The sequence below is a fragment of the Vipera berus genome (genome assembly GCF_964194415.1).
Source record: "Vipera berus genome assembly, chromosome: 10".
NCBI classification, from domain to species: domain Eukaryota; kingdom Metazoa; phylum Chordata; class Lepidosauria; order Squamata; family Viperidae; genus Vipera; species Vipera berus.
The window spans coordinates 2,364,967-2,390,797 of record NC_138213.1 but is presented as its reverse complement, the minus strand read 5'-3'; the positions used below and the strand labels follow the sequence as shown (position 1 = coordinate 2,390,797).

The 25,831-nt window shown below is 45.8% G+C and overlaps 2 protein-coding genes across 6 annotated transcripts in view; one reads left to right on the top strand and one right to left on the bottom strand.

Annotated features, from left to right (window-relative positions):
- MTHFSD (methenyltetrahydrofolate synthetase domain containing) overlaps nucleotides 1-5,804 on the top strand; it is a 34,492-nt gene extending 28,688 nt beyond the window's left edge. For all 5 annotated transcript variants that reach the window (XM_081336085.1, XM_081336087.1, XM_081336088.1 and 2 more), the window contains 4 exons: nucleotides 411-501; nucleotides 787-899; nucleotides 1,940-2,065; nucleotides 3,497-5,804. In XM_081336085.1, coding sequence (XP_081192211.1) covers nucleotides 411-501; nucleotides 787-899; nucleotides 1,940-2,065; nucleotides 3,497-3,994 — 828 coding nt within the window. In that variant the 3' untranslated portion in view covers nucleotides 3,995-5,804. The remainder of the gene's footprint in view (nucleotides 1-410; nucleotides 502-786; nucleotides 900-1,939; nucleotides 2,066-3,496) is intronic.
- Nucleotides 5,805-14,522: 8,718 nt separating this feature from the next.
- FOXF1 (forkhead box F1) lies at nucleotides 14,523-23,224 on the bottom strand (the record flags this gene model as incomplete). Its single annotated transcript, XM_081336219.1, has 2 exons — nucleotides 14,523-14,929; nucleotides 22,135-23,224. The coding sequence occupies 2 exons, from the start codon at nucleotides 23,222-23,224 to the stop codon at nucleotides 14,772-14,774; spliced, it is 1,248 nt and encodes a 415-aa protein (XP_081192345.1). The 3' UTR covers nucleotides 14,523-14,771.
- Between the last annotated feature and the right edge of the window lie 2,607 nt (nucleotides 23,225-25,831).

Below are 25,831 nucleotides of genomic sequence, written 5' to 3'. Positions count from 1 at the left end.
AGATTGCACTGATACCCTTCAAGGAGAGGGCTGCTGTTGAAATGACAGCCTAGATCTGTCTTCTGCCTAATCAATCGTAGCCAAAAATTAACCTAGACAATCCGAGCGTCTTAGTTGCTGACAGATGTTTTCAAGTGATGTGAAGTCTAGGCATGGTCCCTACCTATTCGAATGCATGAATGGTTAATGTCCATGTAGAGCAGGGGTGTCCAACCTTAGCAACGTTAAGACTTGTGGACTTCAACTCCCAGAATTCCGCTGGCCAGCAGGTCTGTGGAAGTCCACAGGTCTTAACTTTGCCAAGGCTGGACACACCTGATGTAGATGTAGGAAGGGGAGATTTCAGAAGTACATTCCTCCTGATTATCCTGTCTTGTCTTTGTTTCCCCCACCCCTCTCTTTTTTTTTAGGGTGTCAGAGATTACAGTGTCCCAGTAGGGCTAGATGCAAAAGTCCAGGTGGACCTGATTGTGGTGGGATCTGTGGCTGTCTCTGAGAAAGGTTGGTGGCTGTCAAGCCTTCTCATTTCCGTGCAGGCTTAGTTTCTTTAGCTTGGTTCCTGCTAACGTTTGAGACTCTTCTGGCCTCTCCCAGCAAAATGATGGGCTCTCCCAGATCCTCGGAGAACAATTTCAGCGGGGGTTTCATGAGATTCAGTGACCTCTTTGCATCTCAGGAGGGCTTCAGCCCAGCTGGGGGAAAAGGGACCGCTCCTTCCTTTTGGCCCTGCTGTAACTGGGCGTTCGAATTCCTGCTTTAGACGGGTGCTCCCTTTTCTTGCTGTAGGCTGGCGGATCGGGAAAGGAGAAGGCTTTGCGGACATGGAATATGCCATGATGGTTTCTATGGGAGCAATTGGGCAGAGGACAGTGGTCATCACAACGGTCCATGACTGCCAGGTAATGGTTAGGGCCAGGGAGCTAAAAACTTTTTTGAGGAGGGAGAGAGAGATTTAAGGCAAAGTTGCCCTACCTCAGAAACTTCTGACGGATGGGTTTCAACTGCCGAATTCTGGGAGTTGAAGTCTTCCCTTTTTAAAGCTGCCGAGGTTGAGAAACACGGATCCAAGATGTCTATGGAGATTCTCAGTCATCCAGGTCGTAGTTATCCCAAAGATGCTTTTTCACGAGGCAACTGGACTTCCTTGTTTTTCTCTGAAGAGCTTTCGCTTCTCATCCAAGAAACGTAGACATTTAGCAATGCCATCAGAGCTGAAGAAGCTTCTTGGCTGAGAAGCGAAACGTCTTCAGAGGAAAAACAAGAAAGTCCAGTTGCCTCATGAAAAAGCATCTTTGAGACGGATCTAGGATAAACGTTACTCATGAAAAGAAGTGGTGATCCAGCTCACCTTGATCATTGACAGAGAACAGTCCTGAGACCCACTTCTCAAGGGCTTCCAGAATACCACCGACACACTAATTTTACGCAATATAAAGAGTAATCTGAGCTCAGGATTCCAGTACTATGTCAAGCTTCACCAGCTCTAGTAAAGGAATGGTGCTCATTTAAGTAGAAGATGCCACACGGTTTGTTTCAGAAGATCCCATGTTCTTTGCTTGCCATGCCAGAGAACTTTCTCCTAATCAAGGTAAATCATTCTGAGGCAAACTGGACTCTAGTCTGGTTCTGCCTAGGACAGCTTCATCTACTGTCCAAAATTCCTGGGCCCAAGTCAAGGTTCTGGTGCTGATCATTAGGACTTCATATCAGCCTTCTCCAACTTGGACACCTTCTCAGGCTGACCCATAAAAATTAACTTCCAGAGTTTTGGAAATGGCCAGACTGGCTGAGAAACTCCAGGACTGAAGTTCATATTTCTGGAGAGACCCCAGTTTGCAGAAATGGGGTGAGGGAAATGTTTTGATTAAGTGAAAAATTGTCCTTTGAAGGTACTAAGGGACCCCCGTGTGATTATCCTACACTTTGGCATCTCTACTAGGTAGTGGATATTCCAGAAGAGCTTCTAGATGACCATGATCTAACTGTGGATTATATCCTTACCCCAACAAGGATCATCAAGACAGAATGCAAGCGGCCGAAACCCTGGGGAATCATATGGCATAAGGTAGGTTTCCTGTGCAACTCTATGGCTGGCTGAAGAATTCTGGGAGTTGAAGTCCACTCCTCTTCAAGTTGTCAGGGTTGACAAACACCAACCTAGCTAAATTTTCTAAGTGACTTTAATTCCTTCTTTCCTGTTTCTATCAAGGATGGCCTTGGGTGCTACTGTGCTCAGCCATGGACATTCCTGTCTCCCTTCCATCTCCCCCTCCTCCTCCTCCTCTTCCTCTTCCTCTTCTTCTTGTTCTTCTTCTTCCTTCCTTCTTCTTTCTTTCTTCTCTCTCTCTCTCTCTCTCTCTCTCTCACACACACACACACACACCTCTCTAGTGTTGGAATTCAATCTCCATAAACCTTTCCTTGGCTGTTTTGGGCTCCCTGGCTTCTGCAAGAGAAATCTGCCAGCTTCTGGCCGAGGCTCCAGAGACACTTTCATCTTGGTGCCGATTTTGACACCCTGGCAGACAAGATTGGTCTGCAGCCTGAGCCTGCTTATCTGACCGATCTTCACTTATCAGGGAAAAGGAGATGAAAGCTTCCATTCTGCTGGAGGGCAAAGATCTCCCTCCAGGCGCTCCCATCTGTTTCCTTGATTGAAGAAGTCCTTTTTGATCCCAGCACTGCTACCCCTTTAGTAGGGATCTGGACCAGGACGAGAGTCTCTTGTGAAGCTCCACCACCACCCCAGCAGAGAAGACAGGAAGGAGGAAAAAGGAGGGGGGAAAATACAGGGGCTTTGATTGTGATGGCAAATACTACAGGAAGAAGAATACTACATCAGAAGAATTGTCAACATACGCAGCCCTGGGAGGGCTTACATTTTTCGAAAAGGACCGTTCCCTTCTTTGTTTTTATTACCCAGTGTAGGGTTTCACAGCTGCAGAGGTGCTTAACTTCTTCACATTCAGAGGTACTTAACTTCTTCACATGCTAGTTGGGTTTAAGGATTAGGATAAATTAGTCCCCTTTAGGAGAGACAAGACAGCTTCAGTAGGTACATTTGATTGGTAGATAGAGAGAGAAAGAGAGAGAGAGGTGAGCACAGAGAGAGAGGCAGACAAATAGAGACAGATAGAGATAGAGAGATAGGGATGATGATGGATGATGGATGGATGGATGGAAATAGATGATAGATAGATAGATAGATAGATAGACAGACAGACAGACAGACAGACAGACAGACAGACAGACAGACAGACAGACAGACAGACAGACATGTTGCTCCATTCTATGTAAGGATGCTGGAGTTTCAACAGGGCAATTGGTCAAGCTCACACACATACATACAACACTTCCTGGCAGCATCTTGTTCTTCAGATTAATTGGTCTTATCTTAAGCCTCTTTTGATGCCCTCATGATGCTCCTGGAAAAATCAGGTGGTAGCTATAGTCGTTACCCGGTAATTTTCTTAATTTTTGTTTCTATTCGTTTTAGATCAGCCAGGAAACTCTGAGGAAAATCCCAGTCCTCAGGATTCTTCATGGCAGAGAGAAGCTGGAAGGCAAAACTGTTCTCCTCAAAGATGAAGGGCCTGATACTTTGACCACTAGAAAGACACCGAGAGTAGCCAATAAGAATTTTCCCGAAGGCAGTTGGTCACAGGCGGAGGCCAGCTTGGACCAGCCAAGGCGAGAAGAAGAGGCTTTATCAGATGAAAGAGGCCACCTCAGTGTTCCTGCCACCGTCTACGTGGGGAACATCTCCTCTGGAACCAGAGCGAGTGACTTAAAGGAGGCCCTCCAAAAGCACCATGTGACTCCAGCAAGGCTCTCCTGGCAAGGCGCACATCACCAAGCGTTCCTCAGCTACGGTGATCAATCCAAGGCTGAAGAGGCCATCACAGCTTTGCAAGGCTTGACTCTCCAAGGGCGTTTGCTGCGGGTGGAATGGGCCAGGAGCCAGCCGGGCAAAATGGCACCTAGACCCCGTTAGTGGAGAAGGACCTGCTGAAACAGATGCCAGTTGGATAGCAAAATGGCAGCCATCCAAGAGTTGAGCTTTCGGTGGGGCGGTTTACCAGAGATGAGGCTGGACGGTTTGATTATTTATATGACGGCGGTTTTCTTGGTCTTTTGACTTTTTCACACCATTCGGTGGAGAAGGTGGGGTGAAGTTGTAGAGCAGATTAGGGCAACACCTGTAATCTTCTGGATAGAGTTCAACTGAAGCTCCCAACCTCCTTCACGAGGGGACACGTTTGCTGGAGAAAGGCATGCAGCAAAATTTAAAGGGCTGTAATTTGTATTTGTCCTCACACACACACGCATCACAAAGCAATCCTGATTCGATGTTTTGTTATCCGTGGTCTTCATAATGTGAGAAGGTACCCAACCTGGGTTTGCATCAAGACTCGGAGATGTTAATACGCTCTGTTGGGTTGCAGAAGGAAAGATCCTCTTTGACCTTTGGCTGGTCTCTCCTTGCTACAACTCTGAGTAATGCCTATCAACTCTTGTGGTGGCACTCTCCACCTCGGATCCCTACTATAGCCTATCGAAAGGCAAGAGCTACTGAGTTGATATTTACCAAGCAAAGAGTTCTTTGTTTGCCAACAGAAGAGAATATTTATAGCTCAGGGTTGAACTGTGGAATCCTTGATGCTCTCTGAGCTTGGTGGTTTTCTTGGAGATGTTTCATGACCCAACTAGGTATCATCTTCAAGATATTACCTATTTGGGTAATGAAATGTCTGCAAGAAAACCACCCAGCTCAGAAAGTACCAAGGATTCCACAGTCTTTATCCTCCTCCCCCTCTTCCTCCTTGTCCCTCCTCCTCCTCCCCCCTTCCTCCTCTTCCTCCTCCTCCTCCTCCACTCCATACCCTCCATTCCTTTCTAGCACTGATGACGTTACCTAGTTGGGTCATGAAATGTCTGCAAGAAAACAACCAAGTTCAGAGAGCACCAAGCACCCCACCAAAAAAAACTTTGCCTACATCTTTGTTCACTACAGAATAGTTTGGAAAATCAGAAGGAAGGGCGAGTCTTACAGAGAATGTTTTTTTTTTCTCCTCCCGGTAAACATGACCTTGCCCTTCTTCAATCAGGTGCCCTTCAGGTGGTTAGGTCTCTAGTCCCGCAGTTTGTTCCCGGAGGGCATCCGAACTGGAGTGGGCTGTTGGATACTCCACTGCCCTCTTGACCAGTGAGTCTCAAGCCTCAGTGGCTACTTTCTCTCCAGGAGATTGTTGACAGAAAGACTAAATTTAGAAAGTACTGACAAATGCTTATTGCAAAACAAAAGCAAAGCACTTTTAGAGAGTGTGTGTGTGTGTGTGTGTGTGTGTGTGTGTTTGCTTTGTTGGAACAAAAAGTTGAGTTTGGCTGCCCTTCTTTCTCAACAGAAGCTCTTTCGCAGCTGATCTCAGGCAGGAAGTCAAAATAAGCAATGAAATGTTTCTTTACTTTAAAATCGGAGAGAGTTGGAAATCTTTTTCATACCTCCAGGGTGTGCTACTAAGTGTATTTTAAGTATATTATTGTGCCTCAAGAGAGGTGGGCCTTTCAGAAAGCATTAAAATAAACCTTCCCAAGGTTGTAGAATGTTACTGTTTAAAAAGAAAGAAAAAAAGAAAATTGGCAGATTGTTCTACTCTGTTCTTTCCTCCGCTGATTTCTTTCCTTTCCTTACCAAAAGAAAGCCAGAATTTGAGGCAATGATGGTAGCACCTTGCCAGGATTGAAAAGCCATCAACACAATAGGAAAAACAGGGAAAAACCTATTTCCTTCCCTCTCTTAGATTATGCCTGCCAGATAGAATAAGGTGTCATTCACAAACAAGACTTATCAAGATTTGCAACTGAGAAGGGCTGTAGAGACTTTGTGGCCTTGAGCTATAGTTTGTAAGCTTCTTGCACAAGCTACAAGTGCCTGCATTCACACAGCATTCACGAGCTGTGTAGCACAAACCGCAGTTCTGAGTCTTATTAACACACACACGTGTGTGTGTGTTAATTTACTTTACTTTATAAAGTAAAACCAAGGCAACCATGTGAAGGCTTAATGCAGTATCTAACCCCAGTCAATGGTTTGACTACCCAACATTTTAAGAAGTGGACCTGCACCAGCTGCCTGGTGTGCTCCCAAAGCAGAGGGAGGAAAATCAGTGTAGGTGGATGGATGGAGGGACAGAGAGAGGGAAGAAGAAGGAAGGAAAATGAGAAAAGGGGAGGAAGGAAGGAAGGGGAAGGGAGGGAGGGGGGGAGGAAGGAAGGAGCCTCCTTCAGAATTAATTTAACTATTAGAATCTCTAAAGGTGATTTGCTTTCCAGACTTCTATCATTTTGGACCGTTTTAAGCCAAGCAAAATTTATCAGCTCCAAAAGGAAACTACAATTCAGGCTATTGAGCTATGGGGCTATTCTTTGCTGCTGCATATAAACAAGGGATGAGAGTCCTATTGTACATACTAAACTGCTGGTTCCTTGCAAATCTCTGGGGAAGCATTATTAGATCCTGTTCACCCAGGTGTCCCTTGCATTCTGATCCTTAGATTCCCAGCCTGCCTTTCCACTGTCATGTTTCAAGAGCCAGGAGCTATTTTCAACATTTCCTTTTCCAAGTGCGACTCGGAATATTAAGTGCCCGGAAATCAGCCCAGATCTTCACTTACTCGAATGATGTGGCTGAGAAACAGATCCAGCATCTGCTGTTCTAAAACTTCAGATTACTCAACCTAAATAGGATTTTCTCTCCCTAAAAGCTCCACTTAGTAGAAACAAAACTTCCCATAAAACTGGGTTGGAGATCGCTTGTCCAGCAGGTGGCACAATGGGTGCATGAAACACCACCTACAGGAAAGCAGATGCCACTAACCAGATGTGATATCATTGAATGGCCTTCCCACAAGGGTTACCATTGTCTTCCCATTCTTACAAGTTATCTCTTTTTGGCCTTGGTTATTTTTCTCGACACTGAGTAATTAAGGTGAGAATATATCCCTGGTGTACAATCATCTGGAGAACTTCCTGAAGAAAAAGTTGGATCATAGACATCCCTACTTTTTGACCAGAATACAGAATAGCAGAGCGGGAAGGGACTTTGTAGGTCTTCTAGTCCAACCCCCAGCTCAAGCAGGAGACCTTATATCAGTCTGACTTCCTTATGACCCTGATGCTCAACATTTCCAAGGTCAGCTGGGCCTGAGAAGACCAAACGGAGAAGGCCAAGCAGAGACTGAATGGGGCTGATCCCGTTTTCTAGGGGAATGTTAGAATTCTCTTGCTAATGCTGAAGGGGCCCTGGGATAATCTCTAGGGTGCCAACAGATACATTCACAAGCCTACAAAAATCATCACGGTTGAATTTGGGTTGAAGGGGGGGGGGGAAATGAAGCCAGCAATTCTTTGGGTGTTTGCAGATTCTTTGCAGAAGAACACAGTGGCTGCCTATTTATGAGATTGTTTCAGTGTTAAATACTCTCCTGACACAGAGATGGGGACTCTCGCTACCGCAGAAATAAAGTTGCAGGTGGGATGGGATTGCATTTTTTTAGAAGTTCCAAAAGTGATTATATGAAATATTTCTCCACTGTTGCTTTTGGCCTTCGGCTGACTGAGCTATGGATAAATCTGAGCGATGGAGTTGAAGTCAAGGGAAAAAGGCTTAGTGGCTGCAGCTCAGAAGCCATTAATTTTGATGGTTCATTGAATCTCGGCGTTTGGAGGACATGTTCACAGGAAAAAAAAACATCTCTGGTATTAAATTATGTTTATACGCTTCCTGCAGATAAACGGCTTGCCACTGTGGATTTTTGGTGCTGTTGAACCTATGCAGAACAGCACCAAAACATTACATGATGAAAGCCAAAAAAAAAAAGGTATATGAAAAGCAATCAGTTTGAAAGTATTATAAAGCCACTGGGGAATTTTATCGTAATACTGTAGAGCTTAATCAGGATTTTGATTGCATAGAAGCTGCTTTTCTTTTTCTTTTTTCCATTTTGTCTTTCTTTGCTGCTGTTAGCCTTCTCGATGGATTGAGGTAGATCTCCAGTAATCAATTGAATTAATTAATTGGTCTAGTGTTTTCTGTATATTACAGAAAAGGATCTCTCCTACCCTCTTTGAGACATCCCTTAAATACAGTTTATATACAAATTCTTCAGGCCTCAATTTGAATTTCTTCTTGAAAGGGGCACAAAATGGGCAAGAAGAAACTGCCTTTTTAGACTAAGTTTTAAGATTAGGGTCAGGCCTGTTTAGAGTTTGGACGGAACAGCACAAAACAAATCCCGAAACTTTTGGCTAGGCTGGTACATTTAAGGGGGTAAAAAAATATCCCATTAACTGACAAAATGACAAACATTTTCCATCAAGATGGCAAGATGGCATGGACGTGCCCCTGTGTGGTTACCCTACTAACGTTGAGTAGGAAACCCTACTCAACGTTACCTCCTTGGCTTTCAGATTCGGTTTGAAGAAATCCAGACAACCACTAGATAGCAGCAAAGAGTTGGGAATTTTCCATGCATCTTGGCTCCCTGTTGGATTTTTGAAATTCACTTCTTGGGTTTACCATTTTATGAAAAGAGCCTTTACACCAAAGAGAAATTAGGAAGACAATTTTAACATCACAAAGGAATGCACATTACTAGAAAGACTCTTCCGTTTTTTAGATATTTAAGAAAGGCATTAAAAAGGTCTGGCAGCCCGAATGTAGTTTCAATCTCTTGTTTGAAAGGAAGAATTGAGAGTTGAATTTTTCCACATTGGAAGATGCGGAGGTGGGTATTTCAGTTGGAGAGGCGACAGACACAAACAATTTAACACCAATTTCTTGCAAGCGCAGAAGGGGATTTATAACCTCATTGCTCTGCAAATAGGCACCTCTCCTGCTTTTAGCACCAGCTTTTTTTCCCCTGTAGTTTGATTGACAAGCCTTATTTTGGGAAGGGAGAGAGAAGAATATTTTTTTAAAATAAAATAAAATAAAAGTGTCTGCTACTCTGTGACCCCCAAAAAAGACTTAGAAACATTCACACTGCTCTGCATCATTGCCAGCTCACTTTGAGGAAAAACGTTTTTATTTTATTAGTATTTGCTTTTCAGCTTGATAACACTGGAGATATTAAAAATCAAGAATCTAGAATCCACATTATCCCCAAATGCAGCAAGTCCAGACAGGCTCACATTGAGGAATTTGAGCTACTACTTGCTTCAGTGGATTCATTCTATTGATTTTTGCTCTGTAAACTGAGCAGAAAAAAAAATTCTCCATGGTCTAGAATAATCAGCTTGAGGGGGGGAAATGAGTTGATCTCTAGAGATATTCAGAGTGTGGTGGGTCCAGAAATCAGGAAAAGAAAAAAGAAAAAAAAAGAAAAAAAATGAATCAGAAAAAAAGTAATTGTTACTAATTTTATGCTAGCAAATTACAGCTTTAATGCAAAAGTCTATTCAAAATATTTCCTAAAAATTACTGAAATGTATTATATAAACCAGGGATAATATTAGAAAGATGCAAACCGTGCCAAATAAGAAGCAAGGGGAATTATATTCTTTTTGGTGTTTCAGTGGCAATTTAATTTCTTTTTACTTGCCATGTTTTGGAAGCTTCTGCAGTTGTAAAAACAAAGGGATAATCTTAGCAGCAAATGTGTAAAAATTTGAAAATCCTTACAGTGTATCAGTATATAATTAGCATCTTCTGCATCTCGGTAATATTGCAAACCACAATTATGTGAATATTGAGGCCTGGGAAGAACGTGAAGTAGGCGACATAAGTAGAAAGAATATTATAAACAATTTCTTTTAAATGAATAAGAACTGCACAAAAATGTCAAGTTGTTTCTATGTTCTGGCATTATTTCTACCCATTGATTTATTTCTTAGATAAGAAAAAAAAGTTATTTCTAGCCAAACAAATAGCTGTTACTTGTTTCAGCTACACTTAATAGCTTTTTAACATAGTTATTAGTTTACTCTGTAAAGAAGTCTTCCAGCGTCACTAAGTTTCCTTCATAGCTATTTTGGCATTTTAAAAAAATCCTATGTTTTAGGGAAAGAAGGAAATAATACTGAATTAGAATCAACTCTAGCTATATTTAATCCCTTTTGGAATAACTTTTTCCCAAAAAACAGATCTTTGAGAATCTTGACTTTATAAATATTACTTCCTGCTTTTGCATCATTAAAAAAAAACAACTGGAGAAGGCTAAATAGAAGCAAATGAGCAGTCTTTTTTTTAAACAAAAATAGTCATTTCACTGCTGTAATTCTAGCTGATTTTCAACACCATGTCTAAAATTCAAATAGTCCCAGATTTGGGGAACTAGTCATGACCCCAGTTTTTTGGTGCTGGGAAAAACAAAAATTCTGAAATAGCCCTAGAAGTTGAACAACAGGGGAGATCCTTTCAGCACCCTATCCTGGCTCAGTAATTAAAGCTTAATGTGTCATTCAAAGCTAGAGAAGTTCTCAATTTTGTTTGTGGAAGCCAGTATTTAGAATCATGGTTTGTGGTAAGTTCAAAGCAAGCTGGCTGGGGAATTCTGGAAACTGAGGTCTATACATGTTGAAGGAGTCCAGTTTGAAAAACACCACCTTGAAATCTAGTTGCTGTGAACTGCATGTTTTAGCTTGCTCTGAAATTGGAAGGCACAATCAACCTTCCATTAATTAAAGAACCACACACCACTCAGAGATGCAAAGATATTGGGAGCCAGTTGATTTGGTGAAGACAGGCCAGGAATGTAATAAATTGCCAGTAGATACAATCCAAAAACAGATAAATAAATGCAAGGCTACCTGAGAGGCAAATGAGACTCTTAACTTCTCCTTTTACGTATCTGTCCTGTTCAGACGTGTCCACAGGATGGGGTCAAAATAGGTTGAGGTGGCCACCACAGTTGAAGCTCTGTCTGTTTTTTATGGACATCACAAAGCCCGTAAAAATGGCCAGAGCGTCCATCACACACTTGTGGGCGCCATCTTGAGTTTCTTAACTACATATCCTTAGGACACACCTGGACGACTTGATTCTTCCTGGCCAAGAGGATTGAGGACTGATCAATTACTTCCACTCAATTCAAAGAAAAAGAGTTACTTTCTTCAAAGAACAAGCTGTCCGGCTAGAGAAACAGGCGTCCCTGGAAATAAACCACTGGTTTGTCTTTAGAGCCCTCTTTCATGTTTACCTCAGCCAAGTGGTCATTTCCTGTCTTTTATCAGTTGGGCATCACACATCTGGGCTAAAATAGCACACCAAATCCCCGCATTTGAGCTAACCTGAACCTGGTTTATGCTTGCTTGCGTTCAAGAAGAAAGACACAGGCGTCAAAGGCATAATGAAATCTGGTGAAAGTTTGTTTGCAGACTGAATTCAAGGGGATGAATTGTTTGCAGACTGAATTCAGGGCAACTGGCATTAGAGCTTACTCTTCAGCAAGCCCTAACGCAAAGCTTATCTTTGGTCAGTGAAAGTGACTCAAATCAGTGAGGCGGGGTTAATTGGAATGCAAACAACCCCCCCCCTCCCCGCTGCCCCTGGGCTCCAGGCTTTCATGAAAGCAAAACCCGACTCCTGTCAAAAGAACACATCAGCCATTTTAAAACATGTGTGGTCCATGTTTTAAAATATGTTCATCTGCTTTTTAAATAAGGATTGACCGTGCCCGTATCTTTACATTTGGAGACTTATATCATATATATGTGCACCAGACTCTGCTCTTTTCCAAAATGTTGCCATGCGGTTCCCATGCAGGTGGTTCTCGACTTAGGACCAACCTGATAAACAGCTGCATTTACAGCTGTTTGCAACATCCCAAGGTCACATGACTGTTTCACGACAGTTTTGCTGAAAAGTGCCACGTCTGATGTTTTCTGCAACACCACGCCCAAAGCAAACCAGGGGTTCCCTAATGACTTAAACAGCTGCCACAACAACCATTGTAAAATACATACATTCTAAATTGAGACACTAAATTAGCCACTTAATTTTCTTTATAAATGTACCTCTTGCTAGACTTCTGGAAATAAAGTATCACAGTTAATTTTTCTCCCTGGTTTAGGTAGAATAAAATTAAAACATTTCTCTTACCAGAGACAGCAACCAACATTCAGTGCTATTAGGTAAAAAAAGCTGAAAATTCAAGTCAGGGTCTAAAAATTACCCGGGAAATTATAATCACATTCCCTGGAGTGATTACAATTTTGCATGAAACATTTTCCAGATGACCCAGCTGTTAGTTTGTTAGTTTTGATGTCTGTGCTGGACACCGAGAAATTGGTTATTAAGGCAGCAGACAATTTCTTACTTATAGCATTTTTTTTTAACATGAAAAACACCAAGGAGACATTTTCCACCCGGATCCTTCATTTCAAGACACCAATATGGTCTGATCAACCACCAGTCCTAACCCCAATTGCAAAGTGCAGCACACACTGGTTGTGTTGACGTTTAACAATTCTCGGTCTACGTGGCCCTTCTTACTATCATCCTAGGAAGAACGAATTACAGGTGCTGAAATATGACATACTTCAAGGCTAAAGATGGTAGTTGTGATGGACACAGAGCAAACACAATATGATAATATTCTGGACTGTACCACTTTTTCGGAACAACTGAGAAAGGACATAAAATAATTATTCCGTCCTGCAAGATAATTCTACTCAGAAAGCGTTCTGCTGCATTATCTACAGAAGGGTAGGGTTTGTGGGTTTTTCCCCCTCCTTCCCTCCCACCCAACCCACCCCAATTCCTTCCTGAAGTTATTCTATCCATCCTTCCACCTCAGCCCTTGCATTTATAGGTGAAACTCAACCCGTTGTCACTCTGAATGAGGCAATGAGTCAAAACTGCTTCCAGAACAGCTTATCTCCAAAGGCCCTTAGATAGACGTTCTAGTTTTCATACCCTCTCCACTTTAAAATGTATAGATCCACTTATTGATGGGGGGAAAAGGGGAAATCCAGGAAAGAAGCTTTGAAAGGGTTGGCTGAGGAATTCTGGGAGTTGAAGTCCACAAGTCTTAAAATTGCCAAGTTTGAAGACCTTTGCGTTAACCTAATCTAGGGGGGGAAAATAGCAACTTCATTCACCTAACAGCCTTTTTTTACTCTTTAGCTTGGTTTAAGTCTTCCCTTAGTTAGTCTTACAATGGACAAAGCACACAAGATAGAATTAGACTGGATTCCTGTGAAAGACCTTGGATGGAGAATGGATCTCTCCCCCCCCCCCCGTGAATGAAGGCCGATATAGAAAATATGATGTCCCAGGAGAATGTCCCAGGATAAAGGACTTCTTCTCCTTTGACCTTTATTCTTAACATGCCATTACGCAGATGACTATGTCACACTGATTTATTTACAGTTTATACAATTTGGGTCCGAGGGGTACGAATACTACACATTTAAAAAAAATATTTGCATTCCATTTTTTTAAAAAAAGAATGTACACAAAAATAGGGGGTCTAGGCCCCTTCTGCCATAATTACATTTTTTTATACAGTGCAGAATAAAATTTAAAATCGGTGTATCTTCTAAGCTCTATTCTCAGGCAAAAAACCCCCCAACAAACTGACCTTTCCCCCCCCCCCCAAAAAAAAGCATCCTTCATGTCTATAAAACACAGGGGCAATGGTGCCCTACAGCTGTTGGATATTTGCCATGATTACTTTAAACATACATACCCACTGACAGTCACACAGTCTTTCTCATCCATACCATTTCTACAGCAAATATTGTCGACATGTTAACCCTTCTAATACTGCTCGGTCAAGGCTGCGGTTGGGGTTTATTAAAAAAAAAGTTTGAATAAATAAGCGTCTGAGCCTTGTTAATCTTTTTTATTCCCATTTTTCAACCTTTATTTTCTCAAAGTGCTTTTCTTTTGTAATTTTGTACTGAATATTTAAGATAGGCTGGGTATAGCCAGAAGGAAAGTGAGTCTTGGAAACATCAGGCCATTGTCCAAGGCGGTCCCCGACCATTCCTTTGTGAGGCTGTGGTCTGTCTGAGGGCTTGTGTGTCTGGCTCAGAGCTCACCAACCCTTCAGATAGAGAAAAAACCATTGGAAACAACACACAATTTTGGAAGGAAGGCCTCAAGAGTTATTTGGGGATTCATTTCTCCATTGCTCTGAATGAGGGCTTCAAAGACATGGCAAGGGCATATATTTTCTCCTTAGTGCCAAGCAGGGGGGTGGGGGGAGCCGCAAAGACAGGCCAACATTTGCCAAATGAAGAACTCCGGAAAGAAGCCTTGTCAGTTGCTCTCATGGAGATTGTTCCTTTTTCATAAGGTGGATTTGTGTCCCTCCACATCTAAAATCCGTTCTCATCCAGGCTCATTAAAATGGAACATTACATGCTGGAGTGGGGAGGGGGCAGGATATATCTTTGGAAAGAGATTGGATTTGGACCCTGGAAGAAGGAATCTGAAAGTGGTTGTCGGAAATGAGTGTAGGTCTCATGGCTGGGGGGCCTTCGGGTCCTCCCGAGATGAAAGAAGGGATGCTGCGCATTTTGGGGGCCCACCCCAAAAGGCACACAAAATACATCACTTTTCCACCTTTGCCGAAAGACGGACAGTTCCTTCCATTGGCGTCTTGAATATTTATATACCTCATGAACAGCTAACAGACTAACTTCTGGGGAGGTCTTAGGGCTCCCGATGAAGAAGGGCAACAGGAAGTCCTACGCAGTTTTCATGAGGAGATCCCTCGGGATTCTCTCTTCCCCCAGGTAAGCTGGACTCCCCGGCCTCATTGTCACATCACACAAGGTTTGATGTCTTGATACGTGACTTGCTGGTGGTAGTAGGAGCCGCTGCCTCCAGAATGCATGGAAGAGGATGCCATGGCGTTGATGGAGAAGACGAATTCTTTCCGATCACACATACTGGGGGACTGGGAATGGTACCGGATTCCTGAAAGCAAAGCAGAGAAAAGGTTGAAATAGCTGTGGGGAGAGAAAGAGAAAAATGGCATCACCCTGGGGGCTTCCTGGTTCAGCATAAAAAAGAAGGAAGGAAGGAAGGAAGGAAGGAAGGAAGGAAGGAAGGAAGGAAGGAAGGAAGGAAGGAAGGAAGGAAGAATAAAAAGCGCCCAACAGTTTTGGCCTATGGTTAGAAAAAATACAGATGGAAAAGATCATTGAATGTAACCATTAAATTATAGTTACTCCTAATAAAAGGCTTTATCCAATTATTAATGTCAACTGAATGCATCAGATATATGGTTTTCTGGCTATAATACATGGAACTATAAAATACTACCCACATTTTGACCCAACCGGGTTGTTGATTAGTTAGTGATTGCAAACCCAACAAAGACCTTTGAGTCAACCACGCTTAAACCAGCTATGGCAACACAATCCCAGGGCCACCAGAGGTTTCATCGCCTCAAATGGTTGCATTCTCTTTGGGGAATGCCCAAATGTTCCCTTTCCTTGGACAGTAGAATTTAATACCCTATCGCAAACTGCTCATAAACTCACAGTCCATTTGGGAAAGAAAGAAAAAAAAGCAAACCAAATCTCTTTTGGTTCCCCACAAAAATGCAGGTGGAAGCATGAAAACAGAATTTTTTTTTGCAAGTCTCTTAGGTGAAAAACTATAAGACTGGTTTCATTGGGAATCAAAAGACAGAAGGTAAATGAACTAAATTAATTAATCAACTCTGGATCTCTGGCAAGATCATTATTCATTTTATCTTCCCATGTCAACTGATCCCACTTCTGTTCCTGGATGGAAAATTGTTCCAACTACTAAACCCAATTAGATTAAATTATTGAGTTTGGCTCTCTCTCTCCCTCCCTCCCTCCCTCCCTCCCCCCCTCTCTCTCTGTGTGTATCTGCATTTGGCTTAAGGAAATTCCCACTTGTTCAGAATAGGAATTTTGTCCAATTGCAAATTGCAGGATGGGATGGGACTGTCTGTTTCCTGACTGGCCAAGGAAAGAGAAAATTTGGAGGGGGTGGGGTGCTAACTTGTGTGCATCGCTTTAGCTTTCTTGACGAACGGGGGGGGGGGGAACTCTCTTCCCTCCAGCTCGCTGAAAAAACAACCCCGATTTTTTTTAAAAAAAACTTGTTCTAATGGCTATATGATTTCTGTGCCCTACCAAAGAGCTGCAATGAATGTAAACAAAGCTTTGCCAATCTTGGATCGCAAACAGACATTTTATTAAAAGCAGAGATCAATCTTGCCCCTTGTTCTCTGGAGGACAGGAGATCTACACCCTTCCCAACCTTTGCATGGTTGAGGCTGCAAAATCAGCGTAAGCCATAAAATAATTTCTAGCCCAGTTGTTTACAGATCCGCAGCTGTTGGCAGTTTTTGGAAATATTTAAACCCCAGTAGAAATCAAGCTGGAACATTGGTGTTCCAAGTAATTCTTCCCACTCGGAACTTTTTCTAGACTATTTTTCATGTTGAAGGAGGAATGAGATATTAGTTTGTTAGGGAGTTTGTCCCACCCAATTTAGTGGGGCTTCGTTCTAAGTAGACATGTACAAGATAGGCCTGCTCATTATCCGTCCTACACCTTGCCCTTTCCAAAGAAACAAATCCCGTCTTGTTTTAACTAAAGAAGCACCTCCAGGTCTGCCTGCCTGCCAAAAGAATTGAAGCATGCGAGCCAGCAACTTGACAAATTAAATTATTTTAAATAATATTTCAAGGTAGCACTTTGCAGGGTGCCTTATAGGAACAGAGCGAGTATGCAGCCGGCTTCAGAGGGAGTCTCTGAGATAGTAGCAGAGCTTTAACTGGGTTTATTTATTTGCTTTTTAGAGTTATTTGATAAGGTAAAACTATGCCCAATCACACATTACTGCCAAAGTGCTTTTTTTTAAAGTAGCAACAGTAGTTTTTTTTTTTTTTGCATCCATTCCCATTTCTGTTTGGAAAAGTGTTTCTCCATTTTCTTAAAAAAAATCATTGAAGAAAGAATCTAGTAGAGCTTTTTCCAAACTAGAAAATTGTATTGATTTTTTTTTATTTGGTAAGTGAAAATGTTACACGCATTTATTCTATGCTCTTTGACATTTCCAAGAGCCTCCTACGCCCAAAGTGGATTTATTTTTTTTTAAATCAAACTCCAGTTTCCTTTCACACCTCTTTAGAGTATCCTCACCAATACATTGCTAAGATGGCGGAGAGATACCGAAGCCTTAAGAAATTGTAGTGCCGGCGATCATTTTTCCCCCCCACCCCAAAATATATATTTTTAAGTTTCTCTTTTTCTCTCCTCAGTTTTCCCCCCTTTAAGCCATTCTGCTTGATTGGTGTCCTTTTGTTAATAGCCTGGACGAAATCCCAAGATTGGTGGGATTAACTGATCGCTCCACTTAAGGGCGCGCAAAGACCCACCACACCTTCATCCTGACAGACAGACGGGAGAGCAGAGTGGGGGGGGGGCTACCTGGAATAATTGCCCCTCAGTAACGCTGAGGCGTGTTTTTTTAACTTCTTCCATCCCTCATTAAGGCGCCTTTCCCTTCCCACCGGTGTTTGTTGGTCGGCTGGTTCATGTCAGAAGTATCACAATTAAAATAAGGGGTACTATACAGCATAAAATTGAAAATGTAAAAAAAACAAAAAACGAAATGCAAAACAAACTGTGCACAAATTAAACTGATCACGCCCAGAAACTAGCAACCTTCCGTCTGCTGCCATGAGATCCTCAAGCGTGCACTGATCAGGACAAGACCCAAAGGGCAGGGATCCATGTGTGTTGTTGTCTGCAGGTCAGCACAAAAGCAGAAGCCACCGGGATAGCCCCATTTGTCCTGGATCTTCTTGTACCCCTGCGCAATCTACCCACACTTTCCAATTTATAATTACATAACTGCAGCCCATTTCTTCCAACTGGGTAAACCAGCTCGACGGAGTTGGAGATCCTTTCGCGCCGGGTTCTGACTTCGGCAAGGCAAGATTCCGCGCAAGGTTGGCACGCGCATGCAACGCGCTGGATTCTCTCTTGTCTGAAATCCCAGGTCCGGTTTAAGAAGCGGAGGATGCTGCGCTGGCTGCGGGAGGGGGAGAGCCCTCTTTGCGCACCCAGCGCTCCCCGAGGCGGCCGTTGCGGCCCCCCAGTCGCAAAACGGTTTCCTTTCGACTTTGCGCGCTTCTCCCACTCGCGTTCCGCCGCGATTCTAAAGAGATACGCGAAGCGAGCCTCGCGTGCTCCAAGCGGGCGAGGCGAGTTTTCAATGCCCCCTTGTCTCGTGTGTGTGTGTGTGTGTGTGTGTGTGTGTGTGTGTGTGTGTGTGTTGGGCTGCCCCACCCACGAGGAATTGAAAGGGGGTTGGGAATCAAAACCACGCCAGGCTCCGCGCCTTTTTAGGCCTCGCGGCTTTTCCCCAAACGCTTGTCAGTTTCAGGCTGGAAGGCCTGGTCAGTTTCAAAGCGCCCTTCTCACCACTTGAGCTGTATTGAGGTCTTACCTGGATTATCTCTCTCTCCCCCACCCAGGGATGGAAGAGAAGGCATTTCACTTTCTTTCTTGGAAAACGGCTCTAATCTTCACCAGCCCACCAATTCTTGGACCTTGTGAAGTTCCTGGTGTCTCTCTGCTCAGAAATTGAGTGAATTTCCCCACACACACACCCATAATAGTAGAAATCCCCCCACCCACCCACCTACTCTTAATCTCCATCCTTTCTGGAACCAGCCAAGTTTGCAGGAACACAGGGGCTGATTAATCCAGATTCAGTCAGAGTGGGGGATAAGGAAGGTTTGAGGATGCTTCAGTTGGAAAAAAAGGAAAAAGTCACAACTCCCACGGCACCCCTGGCCAACAAACAAACTTGTCAGGGGGAAAGCAAGACTTTCCGTCTACCCAAGAGAGATCAAGAGTCTCCAGATTTCTCAGAGGGGGCATGCCTCAGGAGAGACCCACCTTGAAACAGCCGATTTCTACAGCTATTTTTCAAGGTCGCTCTAACAATGATCGCCAGCTGGGAAGGGATTATTATTATTATTATTATTATTATTATTATTATTATTATTATTATTATTATTATTATTATTATTATTATTATTATTATTATTATTATTATTTGAACACCACACATTTAACGGGGCGAGCGCATTTGTAAAAAGCTCAGCTCGATTTCATGAGGAGGAAAATTAAAGACGCGGGTCGGAAAAGTTCATTTCAGCCATCGATAAGCAGAGAAAGACCGGCACCTTGGTCGATAGGCTTGGTCAGCCTTAATTGTGACTTTGCAAAGGAGAGGAATATTATTAACGTCATTTTTGCTCTGCAAGTCAAGAAAACGGCTGGCGACAAAATGAAGAGTTTTGATGTTCCTGAATCTTTTAAAATAGGTGCCCAAAGCGGAATGGCACATTCCCCCCTCCCTCCCCCCAAAAAAGTTCTGATCGCCAGCTCAAAAAACGGGGCCTATTTCAGGCGTCCCAACTCTGCTCAGTTGCATTCATAAGACAGGCTTAACCTGGCTAGGGAAAAACTGAGCAGCTGCCTTCAGATGACATAATACATTTTGCTGACCTTCAATAGGTTATTCTGGTTTTGTTCCGCGGAGCTTCCTGTGTTGTGTGAATCCAGAAAACAAGTTAATCCTGCAAGTAGGTTAATTGTGTTGGGAAAATGCAACAGCACATATTCCCAGCAAACTGTGCATGTATATTTCACACACAAAATTATGAAGCATGATAGGGAAATGATGAAAAAAAATAAAAAAAAATAAAAAGGATTTACAGTGTCATTTTGTACCTACAGAGTCTTCTCTCCATCAATAACCTCCCAATAGATAAAATCAGCATAAGAAGATAGATCACCAGTTTAAGCAAAAACAAGAAAGTTAGTCATGCTTTCTTAGCATCTGGGATAGTGATTGCTAAAACTGGTTGTCTTCCCAAAACTTTAAGGAGAGTTAAAATGTAAGTTCCCATCCTATTTCTAAAGGAACTTATTTTCACCTTTTAAACCGCTCTTGTTTATTTGACCATCAGAACAAGATAATGAAGGGGAAAGAATGAATTCTCAATTATTAATCCCCAAGGCCTTCATTTTGCAGTGGATTGATCTGGGATAATAAGCATAATAATAAGCATCTGGCTGACTGCAACCAACCGTAATAATAATAATAATGCTCAATAGATGCATAAAAATGCCAGGCATAATAATCAAACTACATAGGTGGATAAGAATAATAACAACAATAACAACAACAGCTCTTGGTTCCTTGATTAGGACTTAAACTGTTAAGTTTTTACCTGTCCCAGGCTGTGAATTGAATTGATTAAATCTTTAATAATAAAAATAACAATAATATCATCAGTAATAGGAGCCTTTAGAACAGTACCCAAAGAGCTGCCTAGATATATGGAAATTTTGAACTTATCAGACCTGAATATTCTGACTTTGCAAAAAAACACAACAACACCCTACCCTACTCAGAATTGCCTATATACTCAGACGCTACCTTAATAGCTCTTTGGTCTTTTGATTAGAATTCCAGCTGTTGAGTTTTTACCATTTCTCCCAGACTGTGGATCGAATTGAAAATAATAATAATAATAATAATAATAATAATAATAATAATAATAATAATAATAATAATAATAATAATAATAATAATAATAATAATAATATGACATCCATATGGTAACAATGCTAGATACACAATACGTGGATAAATCCAGTCTAAACATCTGGCTGAATCAAAATAATCATTTCTGTCCAAATTACATTTGCATAAAATTTAGGTGGCAGAAAATATTAAAACCAAATGGAAGCCTGTCGGGATTTCAGTCTTTCTTTCTTTCTACCAGGACGCCCCACACAATTACCCTCCCGTATCTACGGTTTCTAAGAAATATTGCAGCGAACCCCAGTTGCCAGGACGGAGAAAGAGGCGATTAAATTCTTTTCCATCTTCATCTCCCTAGATTTTAGCCCCTTAAATGGGAGGGGAGCGGGTCAGTTCTAAGGTTAAGGAATTGGGGGAGGGGGGGCAAAAGGGATTCCTATCCTACATATTTGCGCTTTGCTGCGGCAGATTCTCGTGTTTCGCGGCTCCCTTTGCGTTTGGTGCCGGATTTCTTCGAGAGAAAAACAGCATTAATTGAGCAATTTCGGGAAAGCCGGGGAATTCAGGACGCTGCAGGCAGGGAGCTGACAGCCCTTCCCTTCCTGGCGCCGTCGGATTGACCCGCACCTCAGTTGACTGAAGACCACCTCACCGATTTCCCCTCTCCCCCCCCCGCGACCCTTTTTCTTCTCCCCCCTTCAACTTCGTTTCTAAAGAGTCGCTTTTTCATGAGGCCCCTCCGAGACGAGGCGTCCTTCTAGGAATCCCCCCATCCCGTCACCCTCTCGCGGAGGCCTCACTGGCCATTTTTTCCCTCTTCCCACGCGGAAGAGACGGCAACCTTTTGGCCCACGGCTGGGGAAAGACAGGGAAGGGATCCGCGCCAGCAGTAATTAAGGTTGCTGCCCCGCGGCCAGAGCTATTCCCTAAGAGAGGCACAACCCGGAATTGCTCGGAGCGGTTCTGCCTTCCTAGCCTCGCGCCCCCCCCCAACCTCCTCGGGCCTGCGAGACTCCTCGCACGACCACCCGCGTCCCTTCTCTTTTTCTTTCTCCCACCTTCTCAAAGCCGCCCGCTCGCTAGACCCCCCACCCCCCACCCCACGACTCGCTTTGCCTTCAGCCCGGCGGTGAAATCGCCTCGCTCTTCGGGCCGCTGGCTTCCAACTTTCCCGGAGCTTGAACCCGCTTTCCCCCCCCCCCTCCAAAGCTTGGGCCCGCCCGCCCGTCTCAAGAAAGGAAAGAAAAAGGAAAGGAAAGGAAAGAAGGAAAGGAAAGGAAAGGAAAGGAAAGGAAAGGAAAGGAAGAAAGAAAGAAAGAAAGAAAGAAAGAAAGAAAGAAAGAAAGAAAGAAAGAAAGAAAGAAAGAAAGAAAGAAAGAAAGAAAGAAAGAAAGAAAGAAAGAAAGAAAGAAAGAAAGAAAGAAAGAAAGAAAGAAAGAAAGAAAGATTCTGAGCACGCCTCTGCGTGGAAAAGCAGCAAGATCCGGGCAGCCGCTCTTAGTACGAATCCTAAGGAATAAATCCGGTCCGGAGGCCCCCCCCCCCCCATGCCTGTCCCGGACCCTTACCTTGCAGTTCGGCGGGGTTGTGGCTGTTCTGGTGCAGGTAGGGCTGGTCCAAGGAGTGCGGGGAAAGGCCGGAGGAGAGCGGGTTCCCCGCCGGGTTGCAAGGCGAGAGGGGCTGCTGCTTGATGTAGGGGGCGCCGCCGTTCAAGCCGGGGGCGGGCGAGGGCGCCCAAGCCGCGGGCCCCGTGCCGGAGTAAACCGAGTGGGGCTCCATCACCCCTCCGCCGGGCAGCAGCGGGGAAGCGGGCACCGAGCCGTCGTGGTGGCCGTAGTCCCCTCCCGCCGAGGCGGGCCCGGCCCCGCCGCCGCCGCAGCTGCCCATGTAGGCGTGGGGATGGCCGCCGTTGGCGGGCAAGTGGGGCACGGAGTGGCCGGCCAGGGCCATGCCGTCCACGTTCACCATGCCCAGGGCGCCCCCGTCCAAGGGCAGGCTGCTGGGCGGGCAGGAGGGCCCCTGGAAGCCGTAGCTGTCGGGGAGGTGGTTGAAATTCAGGTTCATCATGCTGTACATGGGCTTCAAGGCCTGGCACTTCCTCCTGAAGCCGCGGGGCCGCCGTCGGAAGGAGCCCTCCTCGAACATGAACTCGCTGGCCGGGTCGATGGTCCAGTAGTGGCCCTTGCCCGGCCGGCCCAGCCCTTTGGGCAGCTTGATGAAGCACTCGTTGAGCGAGAGGTTGTGGCGCACCGAGTTTTTCCAGCCCTGGTAGGAGCCGCGGAAGAAGGGGAAGCGCGCCTGCAGGAACTGGTAGATCTCGCTCAGCGTCAGCCGCTTGGAGGGCGAGCTCTGGATGGCCATCACGATGAGCGCGATGTAGGAGTAGGGCGGCTTCTCCGGGCGGCGGATGCCCGCGTTGCTCTTCTTGGTTTTGGGGCCGCCGCCGCCGCTGCTGGGCGTCGAGGAGCTGGTGGACGAGGCGGCCTCCATGGCGGCGGCGGCGGCGGCGGCGGCGGCGGCTGGTCCGAGCGGTGGCGGCGGCTGGGGCTTGTCGGAGGCTGCGGACATAGCAAGCGCCCCGGCCTCGGGCAACGGCGGCGGCGGCGGAGGCAGCGGCGGGCGAGAGGCAGGAGCGCGCAGCAGGAGCCCTGCGGTCATCGACGGCTACCGGGCGCCCCCACCCCTCCCTAAGGACAGGCGCCGGGGCGGGGAGGGAGGGAGGGAGGGAGGGGGGGCGGCCTCCCCAGGCGCGCGCGCGCCCGGCTCGCTGCTCCGCGCGCTCGACCGCCCGAGCCTGCCCGCCTGCCTTCCGCGGCGGGGGCCTGCGATCCGCCGGCAGCTCTTCTTCAAGCGCCGATGGCGGCGGGCGGCTACTGCGGAGGAACCCCGGAAAAGAGGGAGCAGTGACGCGAAGGCGCGCCCCTCTTGGCGAGGGAGGTGTCCAACTCCCGCCCCCACCCCGGGACTTATTCCCTAGGATCCGAACTAAGAGCGGCTGCCCGGATCTTGCTGCTTTTCGGCGCAGAGACGTGCTCAGAATCCTTTCTTTCTTCTTTCTTTCTTTCTTTCTTTCTTTCTTTCTTTCTTTCTTTCTTTCTTTCTTTCTTTCTTTCTTTCTTTCTTTCTTTCTTTCTTTCTTTCTTTCTTTCTTTCTTTCTTTCTCCTCTGCCTCCTCCTCCTTTTAATTTACAATCTCTTTCCTCCTCTTCCTCCTCCTCCTCCTCGCCCTTCCCCCTCCCGGTTCTTCAGGCTCCGCGGAGGATCCGGCCTTCTCCTCTTCGCTCCCCACCCCCACCCCGCCTGCCCCGCGCTTCCTCTTCCTTCCAGCCCCCCGGGTCTCTGCCAGTAGGGAGCCGCCGCCGCCGCCGCCGCCGGTACTGCTGCTCTGCCTGTGGAATCGCCGGTCTGCCCCCAGCCGAAGCGGCTGCCTTTCACTTTATCGCGAGTCAGCGGGCGCCTGGCGGCTCTTGACAGCGCGACGTAAGAGGCAGAGGGAGCAGACCCCGCCCCCGCGCCCCTTGCCCTCGCCCCCCCTCGCCGCCGCCGCTCAACTCAACTCAACATTGGTGGGCGAGGGAAGCCGCTCCTCCTCTGCTCCAACCGGAGCTGGTCTGAGGCGGCTCGCCCTCCCCGCGGCCCCCCCCGTCCCCTCCCCACCCCCGCCGCCCGCCTTGGCCTGTTGGAAAAGAAGGACCTCGCCGCTGCCCCGCGCGCGCGCGCGCGCCCTCCCGGGAAGGCCTTCACACAAACCCGGAACACGCGTTCGCCCTTGGGAGACGCTCCGCTCTTTCGGACAGACAGTGAGAAGCCAAAGGGCGCCTCGAACTTTTTTCTCCCCGCGGAAAACGGGGAGAACATTTCTCCTCCTACCTCTGCTAAACCGCCCCCCCCCCATCTACGGGAATGCTGCAGAGTTACTGCGAGGCCGATTCTAGGCCTCTGCTCGGCGGCCCCCTCCGTGGAAAACTCCCGCTGGGGGAAGGCGCAGCCCGGCCAGCGGAGACCTTTCTGGATTTACTGCAGCAAAGAACGCATCTTTTGGCTTAGTGCCCGGAAGATCCGGCTTAAGATGTTACTGAATCCCCATTCAACATCTAGCAGACCCTTCCCTCCTCTTTCCCCCCCCCCGCCCCCACGACCACTACTTTTTTGAAGATTTGAAGAGGGGAAGTGGGAAGGAGATATGCCCACGCAAAATACTGTATCTTCTCCTTGGTCCGTTTACGGTCCGTTTTTTTTAAATGCCACCCTTTCGTTGGGCAGATGTGACGTTTATGATGTTTATTTGTGGCGGAAAAGCTGCTCCTTACGATGGGTTAGATTACCGCCCAACGCCCCCCCACCCCCACCCCAGGAACCTCAGCCGCCGCGGGAGACACGAACCGAAGGAGGGAAAGACTCTCGCATCTCTTCCTTTCCCCCCCCCCCAAAAAAAAAATTCACAACCGTTGCCAACGTAGGCGGGTGTACTTGTGACGCTCACCTTCGAGGTGTTCCATCTTTAAATGCATGAAATGAAAACAAACAAACAACAAAAAAACGTTTCCGAGATGCTGATTCGAATCAGCCCCTCAGGAAAAGAAAAGGAAAAAAAAATAACCAAATTAGCCAACAACGTTGATTATACAACATTGTTTACACATACACACACCGCCGAAAAGGGAGAAAACGATCGAATAGATCAACTTAAGACTCCCTTTCTCTCTCGCTCTCTCTCCCTCCCTGTCTCTCTTTTAAGCGGCGAGTTTAGAACTCAGCTCACCGCCCCCCCCTTCCTCCCCCCCCCAAAAAAAAATGAAAGAAGGAAAGAAAAAAGGCCGATGTTTCTGATTCCTTCGCGAGATACAGAAAGACAAGAAGGGCAGGATGTTTATACAAAGCAACGTAAACACGTCCCCGGGCCTTCTTTAATAAAAGTCCAGAGGCTTTCCCCCCTTTCCCTCCCCCTCCCCCCTGGCGGGGCTCAAAATGGCCCACACAGTTTAAATTGCTGTTTCTTAGAGCTTTCTCTCTTCCCCCTCCTTCTCCGACACCGGCTTAAACATTTTCTTCTGGGGAGAGAAAAAAAACAGTCCCGAAGACGTCGGGATTGTTGCATTCTCCCGAGCACCGGGTGTCACACACACACACGCGCGCAGGCACGCAGGGCTGTGTTTGTTCAGCGCGTCCACACAAACAACCCCAGAACGAAGGGGGGGCGGCGGGGGGGGGATGGAAAAGCCAAGCCAGGATTTTCTTGGTTTCCTTCATCCTCCCTCCCTCCTT